This window comes from Chinchilla lanigera, unplaced genomic scaffold (genome assembly GCF_000276665.1).
Source record: "Chinchilla lanigera isolate Chin_1 unplaced genomic scaffold, ChiLan1.0 scaffold00136, whole genome shotgun sequence".
Lineage (NCBI taxonomy): Eukaryota > Metazoa > Chordata > Mammalia > Rodentia > Chinchillidae > Chinchilla > Chinchilla lanigera.
In genome coordinates this window covers 2233897-2253196 of record NW_004955537.1, presented here as the reverse complement: position 1 = coordinate 2253196, position 19300 = coordinate 2233897, and the positions used below count along the sequence as shown (strand labels likewise).

The following is a 19300-nucleotide window of genomic DNA, read 5'->3' as shown; positions in this document are numbered from 1 at the left end:
TACATTGAATATATCAATATGTAATACAGTAAGCATTGTTAATTCCCTACCCCTCTGTTTGTAACTCTGTAATGTCTGTACTGATCCTTTGCTATTTTGTAAAACATTGTCGATCTGTTAGTATTTTCCTTTTATTTCTAAAACAAAAAAAAAAAAACAAAAAAAACAAAGTACTAATATCTAAAATATACAAAGAACTAAAAAAAAAAAAAACCCCAAAAATAGACTCCATCAAATTTAAAGACTCAATCCAAAAATGGGCATCTGAAATGAATAGACACTTCTCAGATAAAACACAAGTGGCAAATAAATATATGAAAAAATGTTTAACATCACTGGTGATTTGAGAGATGCAAATTAAAATGCTGAGATTACATTTCACTTCAGAAAGAATGGCTAGCTGGGCATGGTGGTGCACTCCTGTAATCCCAGCACTCACAAGGTTGAGACAAGAGGATCGTTTGAGTTTGAGACTCATCTGGGCTACCAATGAGCTCAAAGCCAGCCTAAACTGCATAGTGAGGCCGTGTCTCAAAAGGACATGTGCGCACGCATGCAAAGAGAGAATGGCTATCATTAAGAAATCAACCAATAACAAATGCTGGTGGAACTATGGGAAAAAGGACCCCTTTACTGCTGGTGGGAGTGTAGACTGGTGCAACCCACTGTGGAGATTCCTCAAAAGAGGTTCCATTTGACCAAGTTGCTCCTTTTTGGTATCTTCCCTTAAAAAAGCATCATGCCAGCGACATATGCACACCCATGTTTATAGCGGCACAGTTTTTAAGAGCTAAATCTTGGAAACAGCCCAAATGCCCATCAATGGGTAAAGATGTGTGTTTTTTTCATACAATGAAGTACCACTCTCCCATAAAGGATAATCTGTTACATTTCTAGCTAAAAATGGATGCACCTCGAGACCATACTCAAGTGACTCAAATCAGACACCCATTTCAGTACTGCATCGCTTCTCTGGTGTGAAACCAAAATAAGGACCACAATGCGTAGTAGACACTGGGAAATGGGAAGAATAGAAGGAAAGAGATGGGAACAGAGCTTCTGTAGATAAGCAGGGGAAGAGGGGCTGAAGACAGGGGAGAGAATGGGAAAAAAAGCAGCAGTAAATACACTGTGTATTATCATGTACAGGCACAAATTCTCTATGATGGATGTTATTACGCGTATCTAAAATGTAAAAATAAAATTTTGAAGAATGCCAAAAAAGTTTTAGTCCATTAAAAAAAAAAAAAATGAAGCATACATAACACAGTGTGATTAATGTACTTCTCAGAGTAAGGTTAGCAAAACTTTCTTTAGCCTACTGATGAAATCAAAGAAGTCATTCAGAATAGAGGGGCCAAATACGGTCAATTCTCAACACTCCTAAAACGTAAATTTTACATCATTCCAAGGCTGGAGGGCCAGCCACAGCCACAGCCACAGCCTTAGCCCCTTACCCGGATGATGGTAGAGATGTTAAGCCGGCATTTACTCAGCCCCGCCCTGCTCAGCCTCGGGAGCGGACGAATTCTCAGCTGGTGGATCGGCTGCTTTTGTCTCTTTGCCATCTTGTGGTTTAGGGTTTTCTGGGCGTCTGCGTCGGTAATTGAAGTTGCGGCGGTACCGACGTTGAGGCGGCTGCTGACCTTGGGTCTCATCTCCTTGATTTTCCTTATCCTCTTCGTTGCCGTCCTCTCTAGGCTGTCTTTGGCGAGGAGGGCCCCTGGAACAAACATTATGAACACTTGGGAATGATTTACACCGATTTCTTTTTTCAACCTGCATACAGGTGTTAAATGCACTTGGTTTAGTCAACTATAGTACACAGTCCCAACTAGCCACTTGTGTGATCAAAGTGGTGCACACAAAGTTTAACAAAAACTAAGAGCAAACTTAGCTTATAAACTGTGTGATGACTTTACATAAGTAGACCAAGATGAGTATTTAAAACTGGTTTCACATAGCCCGGCATGGTGTTGTACATCTGTAATCCCAGTAACTCAGGAGGGGAAGGCAGGAGGATCACGCTGAGTCTGAGGCAAGCCTGTGGTACATACTGAGACCCTGTCTCAAACTAGTTTTCTGGGTGTGGGGGCACATGCCTGTAATTCCAGCACTCAGGAACCTGAGGAAGATCACCAAGTTCAAGGCCAGTCTAGTACTCTATTTCAAAATAACTAGGAATCTGAAGGTACCAAACAGAGAAATTTTAACAAGACAGAAACGCTAATTACCCTGTTCCCATTATACAATGGTACGCACATATCAGAATATACTATTCCCCATAAATACGCACAAATATTACACACCAATTAAAAAGTTGCTTTAAGGGACGGCAAACTTGGCTAATCTATTACAAAATTAGTCATTAACTACTAGCTAATAGTGGTACAATACCATCACACTATAATGTCATTTACAAAGATTTTTAAAAGGGCTTTATGATAACCAACCTTGAAAGCAGGTGCCTCTAACCTTTACTGAAAAATATTTGTTTAAACAACAGGAAATTAAAACCAAAGAAAAGATGTCTCCTTCATACCAATAAATGCATAGCAATTTGTCATTCTAGCAATTCCTTGAAGTTACCCCCAGAGGGACTATGCACAAGAACTTGTGTGCTTGTGAATTTCGTTTCCAAGAGCCAAAAAGAGGAAACAACCCAAACAGCTATCAAAACTGAGGAAAAGTAGCCCACCCAAGCAAAGGGATGTGACTAGCTGTAAAAAGGAACCATGCTGATGCATACTATGACATAAAAAAAGTCCTGAAAAGACTGCTGCGTCACACCAGCCAGAAATGAGCCATGCCCATGACTCAATACACGAAATGTCCAGAGTAAGTTACAAGAAAGTAGGTTAAAAGCCAATGGGTTATACACTTTAAAAACCCAAGGTTCAAATGGTACCTTCCATAAACATATCATTTCCAATGGCTGACTTTTCACCACAAAGTGAAAGATACTCGTTTTTTTTTTTTTTTTGGGGGGGGGGTAGTGATAAGGAAAATATATTCTTGTTCTTTTCCCCGTTCATATTAATGGTACTCCAGAAAATCCTAGAAGCACCAAGATCGTAACGAGTTCACACTTACCTCTACACATTCCATTTTTTAGCCTCTAAATCCTACCTGCTTATTTTAACCATCTCCTTCTGAAACCTGCTCCCCATCTTTTCGACCCAGTTAACCAATCTTTAGCAGGGGTGCTTTGGTTTTCCTCTGCTGTCCAAATGGTGGCTGTACTACTGTACCACTGTGGTTTCTAAATCAGCTTTCCCAGTTTGCTTCAAAAAATTATAGGCTTTCAATCTTACGTTAGGCTCTGTAGCATTTATTATCCTTTTTTCTACTGCAGCTCCAGATAAAAGTTTCTAATAACCTGATTTTTCAGATTGTTGACCTCCTCTTCTGGTGTTTTCTCCCTGGGTTTTGTTAATTTTGAGCATGAGATTCCGCAATTACTTCCCTTCAATATTTTTCAGTCCTTTATCCCAGTATAAAGTTCATTGTAACTCACACACCCAACCACTACCTCTGTCTTCATCTGGATAAACCAATGCCAGACTAAACCCAAGTATGTACAACCTACATGTGCCACTCAAATGGCTGGAAAAATACAACTGTGCTGGGTGGACTCACTTTAAATTTGTAATCACTGTTATTTATAAATTTTCTGTCCTCTTTTAGAAAGCCTTCCTATCTTTGTCCTAAACCTTTTACTTCGGATTCACCTTTTTCTGCTATCAATTGTACTTTTCAGCCTATGAATGTTTCCACTTCCAGTAAATAAAAATCCTTTTGACCTCACATTTCCCCTTTACCACCACCTATTTGTTTCCATTCCAAAAAAATTCTATCTTAAGATCCCCCTTTCAGTTCATTCTTGATCCTCACCAGACAGGATTTCATGCCTGACTGTACAGGCTTCATTCACTGGTCATTTACACACGGGTTATTGGTTGGAAAGCTCCACACTGTCACTCTTACTGCAGAGTTGAAAGCAAAATGCATGACGTGACTATAGTAACTATTGGACAGTTACAACTACTCTATACAGTAAAAACGAAGCTATGAAGTCTAACCTCTTTCTGTTTTCTGAGACAGCGTCTCAGCCATGGACTAATGTTCCGACTGCCTCAAGTGCCTACTGTAGACTTACTTTAAGAGATGATCTTGGGGTAATTCTGACTGCAGTATTTCAACAATAATCCATATCTGGGTTTAAAAGTCTGAGCCACAGAGTTCAGGTCAAGAAAAACAAAACCCTATAATCTGTCAGCATCAAAAATAATCTTTCCATTATACCATAAAGCTACTGCAATAAAAAGTGTAGTACTGGCAAAAAAAAACCCTCAAACAACAACAACAACAACAACAACAACATAAAACAGACCTAAAGATCAATGGAAGATTAGAAGCTGCAGATACAACTCCAGACACACTTAGCCACCTTATCTTTGACAAAGGTGCCGAACACATTCACTGGAAGAAAACCTCTTTCATAAATGGTGCTGGAAAAACTAGCTGTCTACATGCTGAAGACTAAAACTAGACTCATGTCTAAATGGATCCAAGATCTAAATATTACAACAGAAACATTAAATTTGCTGGAAGACAGAATAGGTAAAACTCTTTAAGACATTGGTGTAGGCAAAGGCTTTATATAAAAAACCCTGACTGCACAGGAACTATCACACAGAAACAACAACTGGGATCCCAACTTAATTTAAAAACTTTTGCAGAGCAAGAGAAACCACCAACAAAGTGAAGAGACAACTCACAATGTGGGAAAAATGTCTGCCAGCTCTTCCTCAGACAAAGGATTACTATGGAGAACATATAATTTAAAAAAAAAATAAAAAATAAAAAAAAATTGGACTTCCCAGATTTAAAGACCCTATCCAAAAATGGGCACCTGAGATGAATATGCACTTCTCAGATGAAAAAATACAAAGAGAAAATATGAGAAAATGTTCAACACCACGGGTCATTTGAGAGATGCAAATGAAAACAACTGAGATTCCATCTTATGCCAGAAAGAATGGCTAGTATTAAGAAATCAACTGGTAAAAAATGCTGGAGGGGCTGTGGGGAAAAAGGAACCCTTCTCCACTGTTGGTGGGACTGTAGACTGGTACAATCACTGGAAATCAGTGAAGATTCCTCAAAAAACTAGGGTTGGAGGTCTCATTTGACCCAGATATTCTTATTCCCCTGTTGGTTATCTTCTCAGAAGAATTAAAAACATTTTACCACAGTGATATATGTTGGTCCATATTTATAGGAGCACAATTTGTAATAGGTAGATCTTGGCAACAACTCAAACACCCATCAACTGAGGAACAGATTAAAAAAAAAATGTGGTCTTTTTGTACAGTGGAGTACTACTCAGCCATAAAGGAGGATAAACTGAAGACTTTTATAGATAAGTGGATGCAGCCTGAGACCACACTCGAAAGTGAAATAAGCCAGAGGCACAGGTGCACATATCACATTGTCTCCCTAGAATAAGAAGCTGAAAGAGTAAATAAGATCCAAAATGTACAACAGATATTATAAAACAGGAAGAAACTGTTCAAAAACTGAGAGAAACAGGAATGGGGGAAAGAAGAAGGGAAAAACAAAAACAAAAAAATTACATACAAAGTAGTTTTACTATGGCCGAGTGTGGTGGCACACACCTGTAATCCCAGCACTCAGGAGGCTGAGGCAAGAGGATCGTTGCAAGTTTGAGACCAGCCTGGGCTACAAAGTGAGCTCAAGGCCAGCCTGAACTGCACAGAGAGACCCTGTCTCAAAAGGACAAGAGGGGAGAAAAAAAAAAAAAGCTTTATTACTAATTTCTTTTAGTTCATTGAAAAGAAAGGTTTGCACTTTTTTTTGTCTTTTTGAGACAAGGTCTCACTATGCAGTTCAGGCCGGCCTTGAACTTACAAAAGACCCTCCTGTCTCAGCCGGGATTACAGGTGTGTGCCACCACACCCAGCTTTGTGCTAATATTGTTTGGACAATTAAATGCCTATACCTTGTACTCTGAGTAACTAATTTAAAGACAGCAGTATGCAATGTATAAACCACTGTTACCCTATTATCTTGTTTTGAAATTTGTGGTTTTTTTCTTTTTAAAAATCACCCCTCACACACACTGGACAGGCAAGAATTTATCTGTCATCAACATGGCCAACATAATCTCCTTGCATAAAACTGAATCAGAAACTTCTATTTAGTACACCAGAGTTAGGGTCTTGGTTCATTCCTGTTAACGCAGGCAGAACATACTATACTACCAAGAATTATAATTCCCACTACCCAAGAAAAACAAAAACAAAGAAACTATACTATCAAGAGAAAGTACAATCAAGGCTATTAGTTACTAATGCAAAATTCTTGATGCGCACAAAATTCTTATCTGATATATACACGGCATAACTTCAATTAGATCTCTTATAATGCCTAATGCTTCAACTGTGTGAAGAACTTCCACACTATTCTACCCCACTTTGGGACTGGAGACACTTAAGGTATACCAAACCATGTACTGAAATATACTTGGATCATGCAGTTCTTGTTCTAGTAATTACCTTACAATTAATTTGTTTGTCACACAGCAGACGCCTCTAATACCCAGGTAGGCAGATTGGCTAATATTCTGGGATTGGTTGCTTTACCCCAAAATGTATTTTTAATGGAGTGCTTTCATTTTGTAACTTGGAGGGCAAAATCAGTACACTCAGTTGAGAAGGGATTAATGGGAAATTATGCCACTTCACAGTAAAATTTACTAATTCTTCATGTATGCCATGGGGTAGTTCAGATATTCCTAATGCTTAAAAAAAAAAAAACTTTACTTTTTTTCCTGCCAAAACAGGTCTAAACCACTCTTTAAAACAATTATGTATAAAGTAGACCTCATCCATACAAGCTGTTTTTGAACAGTGCCAGGAAAAGAAATGCAAAGAACACTTCATCAAAGAAAACTGACTTCAGGTTCAGCTTTTAGGTATCTGACTAAAGAAAATGTGAAGTGTTAACAGATTTTATCTCAAAAAGACTGGCAGAAGCGTGATTCTGCTGAGGGCTAACATACAGTTGAGAAATTTAGACCAAATCCATTAATATTGGCCATACCTGCGGAATCGTGGTCTATAACCTCGATACATATTCTGTCTTACTTGTCTACCTTGTTCTCCTGCACCCTGGTTGTCAGCACCCTGAAAAAAAAACGAAAGAAATCAAACCTACTGCATTAATAACAATAAGAGTGAAAATCCAGACACATCCAAATCACAAGTGTAAGAGTGAAAAACAAAAGCTATACATGCCACAAATACTTTTCCTTTTTGGTGAGACTTACCTCCATCACTTCTCCTTGCACAGGAGGGTTGGAATACTGTGGTCGACGCCCGTAGGGTCTCCGCATGTAGTAAGGTGGGAACCTTCGCCTGCGGTAGGGCCGGCGTTGTTGGGCCTGGCCTTCGGGAGCGCTCTCCGATCCCTCATTCTTTTCCCCACTCTCACTATTCTGGTAATTCTGCTGGTAATTGCGTGGAGGACCCCTACGACGTGGATAGCGTCTATAATGGTTACGGTCTGCTGCGTATTTACTGCCTTGAACTGGAACTCCACCAGGGCCTGTAACATTTGCTGCCTCCGCACCCTATAAAAGCCGTTACATATGGATAGTGACAAAGGAAATGGGAATACTGTCAACAAACTTCACACAAAGCCAGGGAAAAAACCCAAAGGACAAAATTTAAAACATAGGGTAGGGGGTGGTGTCTATGTAAGGGCGCACAGAAATGACTAAATATCAGCTCCTCACTGTTCTGAAGAGACTGCCCTCTAACTGTAGCCAGCACATTAGGCTTGATGTACCTGTGTTCATGTAGTCACCTGAACACATCCATCCACATTAGAGCCACCATCCTATCGGATGAGATTTCCAAAATATTTCCATACTGAAGTCAAACCTTTACACAAAAAGCATCCTCACCTTTTCTCCTTCAACAACATCAAACTCCACAGTCTCTCCATCTCCTACACTGCGAAGGTACTTCCTGGGGTTATTCTTCTTTATGGCAGTCTAGTAATATCACATTCCAAAAATAGATTAACAGGGGAGAATAATGTTCTTTTTCATTTAAAATGTACCAGAGTCAATTATTATTTAAACTTGGATACATACTTATAATTTGCTTTACATAAGACCAAACTGGCAATAGGTTCAGCAAAGCAGGGACCAATGCTATCCCCAACCTCAAACAAAATACTCCAATCTTACAAGGCCCCCAGCATTTTACCACTATTTACAAAACTAATTTAACACTCAAGAGACACAACAATTTATATATATATATACACACACACACACACACACACATTTAAATGCTTTTTGTGGAAGCATTAGATATAGCTTGAAACAAAATGAAACTACTCATCTATCCCCCAAAGACTGCACTTAATAGTAGAAGCTAGCCCCACACATGGCCAGTTTAGATGACAGGCGAGTTTAGTTTTACACGCTTCAAAGTTTAACAAACTAACTTTGTCCCTGTATTACTGTGTCAAACTCAATTACAAATGTCAACAAAAATTCCTTCCAACCTGTGATACACTTTCATGGAAATGCATTTCACCTGTATTAACTATGCCACTCTTAGGATTATCTGACTGCATGGGACTGGTGGCTATTACCTTCCCAGAATACAATCTTGCATAATAACAGACTTTTAAAAAGTTAAGTGACTTGCTCAAGGTCACGCAGCTACTAAGTGGCAGAGCAGGGCTTTCTAAATCTAGGTCTTGGGACTCCAAATCCCATGGTCATTCCACATCACAGCAGTATCCATTACAGGATCACTCATGCATTTCCATTCCAGAGGTAGGACAACCAACAAATCTGAGGCCAGTTAAGCTCTGTTGCCCAGAACTGCAGTCTGCGTGATACACCACTAAGACCCGAGCAGCGAAAGTCCCAAGAAACAACTATATGTTGAAACCACTTCCAAAATAAAAAACCTTGTGGGTCAATACAATTGAGTTGAGTCAAATAATTGATCTCAGCTGTCATCTAAACTGTCACATAGTTTTCGTACCTTTCACATATAGCCAACTCTCAATTACCTGCAGTCATAGGGGATAGCAGAAGTATGGATACTTAAAATCCCAAAACTCTATAGTCAACATCTCTAACCCTCCCTCCAATCCTTCAGGGTTGCCAACAGACAGCAAGACTGAGCAGCCTTGCTGTCTATTATTCCTAAATCTGCACATTCTTTTGAACATGCAGAACAGGAAGTTATTTTTATACAAATAAAAATACCAAGTTTATAAAACATTTGCTTTATTTTTATCTTTTTCTTTTATCTTTATTTTTATCTTTATTTTTATATTTTATCTATCAGGGAAATGTGAACATCTTCTGAGCAGTCCTGAATTTACATTTAGAATTTAAATGTTTCCATACTTACATGTGACCCTTGCATTATTTGATAGGGTTTTTGGGTGTATTAGAAATTAATCTGGCATCACCCGATTGTCAATGAATGCTGACCTTATCACTTCAGAGAGCTACAAAGCATCAACCTATGACAACCTTCCCTAAGAAGCATGCTGTCATCCAAGCTCTTATCTGCCTGAATAAAGCTGTGTGAAAAGTGACTTCAGGTCTTTTTATTTCTGGGTTAGTATAAAAAGTTACCAGAAGTTTTTTTTTGGGTACTGGGAATTGAACTCAGGACCTTGTGCTTGCCAGGAAGGCTTTGTGCCACTGAGCTATATCCCCGCCCCCACTTTTGCACAAGTTCATAAAATAATCTCCAATACAATCTTATATTCTGATAATCCTAGTGAAAAACAACAACAAAGAAAAAAAAAAATCCAAAACAAACCCTGCACAATACAGAAGTTCACGTATGAAGATGTAATTTTCCTATTTATGTAGTATCTGTGAGGGTCAGTAAATCCAATGGTGGCTATAACACACCTAAATTTACAATATTAGCTTACTTTGGCAATAATCTTAATTTCTCAGTTTCTGAACATTTTCCTTAAATGATACTTGAGCAGAAAATCCACCAGGTACCACTTATTAGGGTAAGTTTTTTCTTCCCAAAACAATGTTAGCCAAGCTACAATTATGTAATGATCAGTCACCAATTTTGATGCACTGCCTTTTTTCACTTAACCTTAAACTCTTAATTATTTCAAGTTTTCCAAAGCTAGTCAATGCACCAAAGACGAAAATAAAAAAATCCACTAGGTAGACCTAGGCTGCTTTGGTTGTTTTCTGTTGTCTTCTTCAGGTTATTATGTTTTCAACTATGCCCTGTTATGATTTGTCCTTACTACAGACACAAACCTAACAGCACTTGAAAACTTTTGCTAAAGTTTCTGTATTTAAGGCAACATTATTTAGTGGTTGTTTGCTCACCTGGAATTAGGTATGAAAATTCAGTAAGTTGAGCAAATGCAACATTTAAAAAAGGGTTAGCTATTAACAAAATTCAGATTTGAAATGCCTATTTTAATTAAGTGCATTCCAATACAAGGTCTCAATATACAGATTTAAGCATATTATTCTTTAGGTAGAACTAAGTATGACTGAACTTAACCTTCTGCAAGGACAATAAACAGGACATCCACTTTTTTCTTCTCACAAGCACAAATTTCTACATAAGCACTCACCTGGTGTACAAATACATCTTCCTTGGTGTCATTCCTGCAAAACAAAACCAAGTTCAACAAGTAAGAAAAACAGAACACAGGAAATTTCCTATCAGGGAAATGTGAACAAAATAAGCAAGCAAGGTGCTATGATTTGTTTTAAAGACTAAGCAATGGCAAACAGCTGTAATCTCACTACCTGTAGAGGATAAATAAAATAAGCCTAAGAAATCCAAGTCTAGCTGGATATGACATTGCATGCCTACAATTCTGGCAATCTGGGAGGCAGAGGCAAGAGGTTCATGAACTCAAATCCAGCAAGCCTGATTAATTTACTGACTCAGCAAGATCCTGTCTCCAATCCCCAGTGTGGGGCACAGGGTATTTTGAGATGACAGGCAACATCTGCTTTGCCACTCTAGTTGTGTTCCAAAACAGCAAGAGAAGTGGGAATTACTTTCTCATTTCACCCTCAATTATTTTCTCTTCACCATTTATTTCCAACTCTCAAATTTCCTTGAAGCCATAAAAATGACCACAGAAATAAATAATACTCTGGAATGTACAACACAAAGAGTAAAGCTTATTACAGACTACGGACTCCAGGTGACAACAAGTCAATGCTGGTTTGTCAGCTGAAGAAAGGGGGAGGGAATCAAGTACAAACCTGGGTATCAGAACTATCCACACCACTTATGTGCCCAAGGCAAACTGTTCTTATTTTTATCTTTTTCAGATAGGATCTCACTATGCAGTTCAGGCTGGTCTTGAACTTCCAATGATCCTCCTGCCTCAGCCTCCCTAGTGAGGGATTACAGGTGTGCACCACCAAGCCTGGCTGACAAAATTTTTAATAATATGTATTTCACTTTATATTAAACATTTTATAGCAACTAGTCAAATCTGCCAAACATCACTGAGATATTTAAGATTTTAAAACGAAATGTTGTCTCAGTTAATAAAAGGTAAAAAATATTGGTAAACCCAGCAAATTCAATGAAAACTAAATTTAGGGGCTGGGGATTTAGCTCAGTGGCACAGCGCCTGCCTGGCAAGTGCAAGGTCATGAGTTCGATTCCTGGTACAGGAGAAAAACCAAACCAAAAAAATAAATTTAAAGCCGGGAGTGAAATCCCAGCCCTCAGGAGGTTTAGGCAGGATTGCCAACTTGGGCTACACAGTGAGATGAAGGCCAGCCTACACTACAAAGTAACACCCTGTCTCAAAAAATAAGCAAACAAGCCCTGAATTAAGACTGGATGTGTGAGAGGAAAGATGGGGCAAACCAACCCATAGGAGGGAGCCAGCAGTCTTTTAATTCTAAGAATATGACATGCTAAATTCACTGGGTAGACTCTAATGACCAATATTAAGGAACACTGGAATACAAGAGGGGTCCAACAGTCAGTTGTAAAAACCCCAGACAGGATTAAGGGAGCCTTGGACTGAGGAGCTTCATATGGGGTAGGTATTTGAGATGTCTTCTTGAGGCCAATGAGGAAATGTGCTGAGTGTGGTGACATGTGCCCGCAGGCAGAGACAAGAATATGGCCTGGGTTATTCAAGAGACTCTGTGAGACATTTCCAATAGGGAACAGCCAGGTATTCAAAAGGCCAACATTTCCCACAGAACCTATCAGAACTGACCTTCAACATGACTATGCCCCATTCTAGGACTCCAAGGGAGGCACTACAAAGAACTAGCAGAGTTGGAAAGGCAGGTGAAGCTGTTGAGTATGACCAGCATGAGGGGGTAGGGGCAGTGAAGCATGTGGATGACTATGGCACCCGTGTGGATTTCATGCAAATATATTTACAAGTCTTTTGTACTGTTTTAATATGCTTTAAATTCAGTAAAAAGACAACATCTGGGGGCTGGGGATTTAGCTCAGCGGCATAGTGCCTGCCAGGCAAGCGCAAGGTCGTGAGTTCAGTTCCCGGTACGGGTGGTGGGGGGGCGACCGACAGACGGACACCAAAACAACAACAAAAATAAAAAGACAACATTCATAGAGGACTTCATTACTGACAACAAAAAGTAATACTGTCATTATAAATTTGCTTCAGGGCCGTAAAAGAAATAACTAGAAAACTCACTACTATCTACAAGGGCATCTTTAAAATAGTAGGAGGCTGGATGGCCACAGCAGATGAAAGGTAATGTAACCCCCAAAAAACCAAAACTTAAGATTTTGTAGGTACAAAGAAATGTGGAAACCAGCATAGATATACTAATGTCATGCCATACAAATAGCACATACTATTTTGTTGACTAAAACCAGCTTAATAATAAATAATATAAGCAACGTGTACCCAAATTTCAGGAAGAAATTCAACAGTTCAGAAAATGCAGTTTCAACAACATAAAACATCATGGCTTAGCTGGGTGTGCTGGCAAACATGGGTAATCCCAGCCAGGCATCAGGCTGAAGCAAGAGTATACAGTTTGAGGTCAGCCAGCCTGTGCAATTCAGCTGAGATGTAACCAGGTACAAAGCCTTGGGTTCAATCTTCAGTACAGCAAAACAAAACACTATGGCTTTGCTGGACACACCCCTGTAGTCCTAGTACTCAGACAGGGAAGCCAGGAGGTGCACCAGGAGTTCCAAGCCACCCTGGACTGCACAGTGAGACCCTATCTCAAAAAAAGAAAAAAACAAAACTTATGGGGGTTGGACACATTAAACAAATCTAGATACAACTTATTAAATGACTACTCATAAGTTTATTTAATTGTTAACAGGAAAACTAATTTTTAGTACTGATTCTACTAACAGCTGTAGTTAGGCTCGGTGGCACATGCTTAGAATCCCAGCACTGGAGGCTGAAGCAGGAGGATCTCTACGTATTTATTAGAAGGCCAGCCTGTGCTACACAGTGAGTTGAAAGCCAGCAACTACATAGCAAGATCCTGTCTCAAAAAATAAAACCTATTAATAGCTGTGTAACTTTGAAAGCTGCCTCCTCATTCATTAAATTGTCTCCTCCCTGGAATTTTTTCTCACCTGTAGAATGAGAAAAGCTCCACCACATACAGAAAAGCTTATATTATGATGGCTAAAATTCCAAGTATTATCTTAAGTATTTCAAAGTGTTCACAATCCTGGGCTGGAAGGCCCTGGTTCAATCCCTAGGACTGCAAAACAAAACAAAAAATTCCTCATAATCCTGAGGTAGGTAACATTACTCTACCCCCATTTTACAAAGCAGGGAATTGAAATACAACTGCCATTTGCTCACAGTAGCTGATTTTTAACTTCATGGCTCCTGGTCTTTATTACCTTGAGATTTCAAGAAGGGCTGTTTCTAAAACCCTAATATTCCAGCCACGGAAGACAGCTATAGTTATTTTCTCCAATTTTAGGAGCAAATGAAAAGTAGCAACATGAATCCTTACTCAAGGAAGCATGCAAGATTATTACGTACTGTAATCAGATCAGGATTTTGCAAAAAAAAAAAAAAAAAGTTTCTCTGAGATTAAACAACTAAGCTGTATAGCTATACATAGTACCTGTTGTGTATTTTCTCCCCTCTGTACAACCCTTTTAAAAAAATGTAAGAACATTCTTAGTTCATGATGCAAAGCTGGACCAAGAATTATCAGATTATAGTAGTGATGATAGCCATCGGAGCAGCTCATTAAGAAGCTTGTTTATAAAACTCCCTTACTGTTCAATGAGCAATTTTTCTAGCCCCACATATAGTCAGAAAACCGTAAATCTGTCCTCTTCTCTTCACCGTTTTCTTACTAAGGAAAAAGAAATTCCTCTCACTTAGCAGACATCCTTCTTTCCCAGGCATGGTCTACCATTTCACCTTAGTCTGGATGCATCCTAGGGCTCAGAGTAGAGGGGTAGGAAACTCCACAACTGCAGCTACAGCACCAGGAAAACGGGTTAAAAACACCAGTTGCTTATTCTAGATTTTAAGAACAAATGATTCTACTACTTTGATGCCAAACAGAAGGAACCACCACTACATGGGAGTACTCCTGTATAAGTGACCTGATAAACATGGGATGACTTCTGGGTAGCTAAGACCAGTGGCTAATATAAGTGGCATATAAATCACTCCTAAATTCTCCAGCAAAGTCATTGTTGCCTGCCCTAAGAATCCCAGTTCTAAACCAGGGGTGGTGGCACATATCTGCAATCCCAGCACTTGGCAGGCGGAGGCAGGAAGACTGCTGCGGGTTTGGGGCCAGTCTGGATTATGTCGCAAGACCCTATCTCAAAAAGAAATCCCAGTTCTAAAGAACCACTCCCTAACATGTCCCTTAGTAGCATACCATCAAAATCCTTTAAGCCTCCCCGTGTCATAGATTTTAGATTATAGATTACCCACAACTTACAAGGTTTAGAGACAGACCTACTGAGATGAAGATCAGTGATGTTAACAGCCCAAGACTTTTGGCAACCATCTTTCCACAGATCTGTAAACTTCTAAGAAAGTACTAAGTATCCCAGGCACTGTGGCCACATACAGACTGCTGCCTTTTTAAAAAGTTAATGCCTTAAAAAGTAATACCCATCCTTATGGCACAGGCTCTACAAAAACCACAAATCCATAAGTGAAAATGAAGGCTCAGTGTTCTCCCCTTTTAATTTTTTAATTCCTTAAATACTTAATACTAAGTAGTAAGCAAACCCTTTAATTTGTAATGCTGACCTGTGTGCGAAGTAGAACTTACAATACCACAATCTACAAAATGTAGTGATAAGTAGCAAGCTTTTCAATCTGAGTAGCTAGCAGTTAAGTACACAGGAGGTCCACTGACATGCTAGAGAGCATTAAGTCTTTAAATGTCTAAGAATAGTTATACTAAGAACAATCTACAACTATATGGACAACAACCAAATAGAAAGCTACTAGTGTCAATTTTGAGACAACATAACAGCAGTTGGTGAACACAAGCTCCACTCCTGAGTAAGAAAACTGAGTTCAAATCCCGCTTCTGCCAGTTACTATCTATGTTTATGAGGAGAGCTACTGGACCTCTTTGAGCTTTAGTAACAGCACTATCTAAAAATGTGCAGGTTTTCAGGGTTGTAACTGGGCACAGCAACATCTATTATCCCAGCCACTCTGGAAGATGATGCAGGATTCAAAATTGAAGCCACCCTGAGGAATTTAGCTAGACCATGCCTCAAAATTAAAAAGGACTGTAGCTCAGTGGTAGAGCATTCCTGGTTTCAATCCCTGAGGTACCAAACGTTTAACACGTTCACAGCCATAATTTTTGTCTTGCTGCGAGGTGGCTCTGATTCTTGCCAGTGGTACACGCATGTCTATCTGAAAAACATGGGTGCCAACACGGCTTCAAAGAAAGCCAAAAATGTTGTGACAGTTTTGTACACTGTACAAACCAGCTGCCTTCATGCATAAAATGCTTTAAAGAAACTCACAAATATAAATTTCTTTTAGTTTAATGAAACGAATATATTGGTTATAATAGCTTTTAATTACGAATAGCACTAATATTTATAATTGGGCAGTAATTACTTAAATTCTCCCTACCTTAAAATTTCAGAATGATTAACCTAGGCATTTTAAGCATTCTGGAGAACAGCAAGAAAACCCAGTTCTGGTCACTATAAAAGATGCATTTCCTATTATAAATAAGCTGCTGCTGACTCGGGTGAATATAGATCAATTCTCAACAACTAATAAAAGTGGAACAGTAACTTGAGGATGAGAGCCAATGAACTCCAGTCACATGGTTCAGTTATTTTTACCAACACATCACACAAAGGAGCAACTCAATGAATTTCTTTTTCTGAATTCCTAGATTACATTTTAGTAGAATAAAAGCTGCTTTTTTAGTTGGTCTTTTTGGGACAGGACTTCACTATGCAGTTCAAGCTGGCCTTGAACTCACAGCAATCCTTTTGTCTCAGCCTCCCAAGTGCTGGGACTACAGGTGTGCATCACCACACCCAGCTACACAAGTTGCCATTTAAAAAGCTCTGGTTATTTAGTATTTTTTATACAGTAAAACCAACAGGAGAAAACCCTTTTTCACTGTAACATGGCCCTGTCAATCATAAGTGGTATTTTAGAATGTAATAAACATTTATGATGAAAATACCTAAAACAAAAAAATCTGCCTGCCTGCCAAGCACCAGGTCCTGAGTTCGAGTCCCAGTACCCGCCCTCCCCTCCCCCCCGCAAAAGAATATCAATTCAGAATACTCCTGTTTTCCCTTTTTGGTGGTAGTATTGAACCCAAGGCTTCCCACACATTAGGCAGGCATACTCTGCCGCTGAGCTAGACCCCTAACTTACTTTGAGGCAGGGTCTTGCTAAATGTGCCCAGGCTGGCCTTGAACTTGTGATCCTCCTGCCTCAGCCTCACAAGTAGCTTGGACTACAGGTGAATTAAGTCACAAAAGTCATCTCAGCTACTTTCCTTAAGGCGACCCTTCCCTCTATTTAATTGTAATAGCATTCTACAGTCGCTTATTAAAAGCTTATTAAAAAGCCCCAGAATCATTACAATGACCAGTTAATACATTTTAATTGGTTAATTTAAACAAACTAGCTGAGGTTAGGACCAAAGGACAGACAATCAAAGAATAATCGACATTTGCCCTGAAAAAGCAACCGAGCTGATTCAAAGTCAGAGCAAGTATTTAGTGAATGGCATCTAACACAATAAACAGAAGAGTGCAATACACGAAAACCACAATCTATTCACGGAAAAGCGTGCGAAGTCCCCTCTTGCATGCACACCAGGGATACCTGACTGCACTGTGAAAAGGGTTAAAAGCAGTTATTTTAAAGGTATAGATGTGCTCCCCAGTGCTTGGGAGGCTGAGGCAGGAGGATCCTTGACAGAGTTCGTGGCCAGCCTGACCTGCATAAGGAGACCCTTTCTCAAAAAGAAAAGAAAAAAAAAAAAATGTATAGAACACAGGCCATTCTCACCATTACCTGGGATTGTTGAAAAAAGTACCAGACCTAATGAATCTAAAGTTCAGAAAGAACTCAGGAATTTCCATTTTCAACATCTTTAATTTGAAAACCACTGGCTTAATGGTTAGGTCAGCAGTAAGAATATTAACACAAATGCCAACTAAAACACAAAATTCAGAGATCAGTTTTTAAAAAAATGATCATTATGCCAATCATATAAGCACCAAAGCAAATCCCCCACACTAGCAACCCATTAACAACCAAAAAATTAACGAAAATGTAGTCTTGATTAGCAGTGCGACAGCTATAAAATTCCAAAAATTCTGGAAAAAATAATGTTTCTCCATAACTAACATGTGCAGAACAGAGCACTCAATGCTTACAAATTATTGCTTTGAATGTTTCTACAATACTGTGGTTTGACTAGTGCTTATTTTTTTAATCAACTACGTCTCTAAAAGCCAAGCTACAACCATTTGGTGTCCATCTCACACTCTGTATTTCTCTTAAGTGTTCTTTTAAACATCTAGTTGTTTAAGGCCTTCTAAAATAAGGATGTTAAGAAAGAAAATGCTGAAATGGCGCCAAGCACTGTATCACAGCTGTACGGCCAAGACTGCTCCTGGCATTCGCGGAGCTCTACACCCATGCAACTGCACTACTAGCCCTGGCAGCCATCTTGGAAACGATGCCCGGCTCACAAGGGAGCCCACGGAGTGCAGCGAGTGAGCTGCGGCCGCCACCGCCACCAATTCCAAGGGCAAATCTCAAGACGCAGCTCGTTGCTCTGCCTTCAAACACCAACCACGTGAACGTGCCAGGGACTTCAGGCTACTCTAATAAGCCACAACTAGGACTGTAACAAAATCGACTCAATCAGCATGATTCTCTAACAAGGAAGTAGGAGAAATAAATACCCAAGAAAGAAAGGTCCATTTTCGTCCAGATATATTTCTGGGCAAGTAAAAATAGCTCTCTCTGATCAATACAGTCCTAAGAGAAAATTTACACAAGCAATTAAAAAGAGCACGTTCAAAAGGTTGAACAAAGACACTATAACCTACGGTAAGGACGACAAAACCTCCCGTACCTGACAAGCCAAATCATGTCAAAATGTTACCGAGGCGTCAACAGCCTTATTAATCAGTGGATCCCATGCCAACTACCACGTCCGATAACGTAGGCACGGGGGAAAACGTACTGCCCCACAGTGCGGCCCAACTGTCGGGGCCCGGCTCGTGCACTCCGCTTGCCTTCCACCACTGCACACCGCAGTAAAACCTTTCAGATTGGCAGTGAGCGCCAAAACAAAGACCGCTCAGTCTACCCGCTTCAGTTAAAAAAAAAAAAGGGGGGATCACGCTAATAAACCAAGGGAACAAAAACAAGTAAGCCCAACACCACCCCGAGAGCGCGGCGCTTGTGCCCGAGCCCCGCAGCGCCCGCCGCCCGAGCGGAGCACGCGGGAGGCGGGACCGGGGTGCAGACCCGGGAATCTCACCTGTTGATGAAACCATATCCGTTTCTTACATTGAACCATTTTACTGTTCCCAAAACCTTCGTTGCTGGAAAACAAAGCACAACAGCCCTCGATTACCACGGACCCCTTCCAGCCAGGTCGGCGCCGCGGCCACCTGACAGCCTTTTCCCTGCCCGACGCCGCCCAGGCCGCGCACGTGGGTGCGCCCGAAGGCGCGGGGCGCCCCGAGGCAGGCCCGGG

At 40.0% G+C, this 19300-nt stretch overlaps 1 protein-coding gene across 1 annotated transcript in view; it reads right to left on the bottom strand.

Moving 5' to 3' along the window:
• Ybx1 (Y box binding protein 1) overlaps positions 1-19145 on the bottom strand; it is a gene marked incomplete at its 5' end in the record, with an annotated part of 20477 nt that extends 1332 nt beyond the window's left edge. Inside the window, 6 exon segments of the mRNA XM_005410716.2 lie at positions 1458-1723; positions 7129-7211; positions 7355-7657; positions 7994-8083; positions 10687-10720; positions 19082-19145. Coding sequence (XP_005410773.2) covers positions 1489-1723; positions 7129-7211; positions 7355-7657; positions 7994-8083; positions 10687-10720; positions 19082-19145 — 809 coding nt within the window.
• Between the last annotated feature and the right edge of the window lie 155 nt (positions 19146-19300).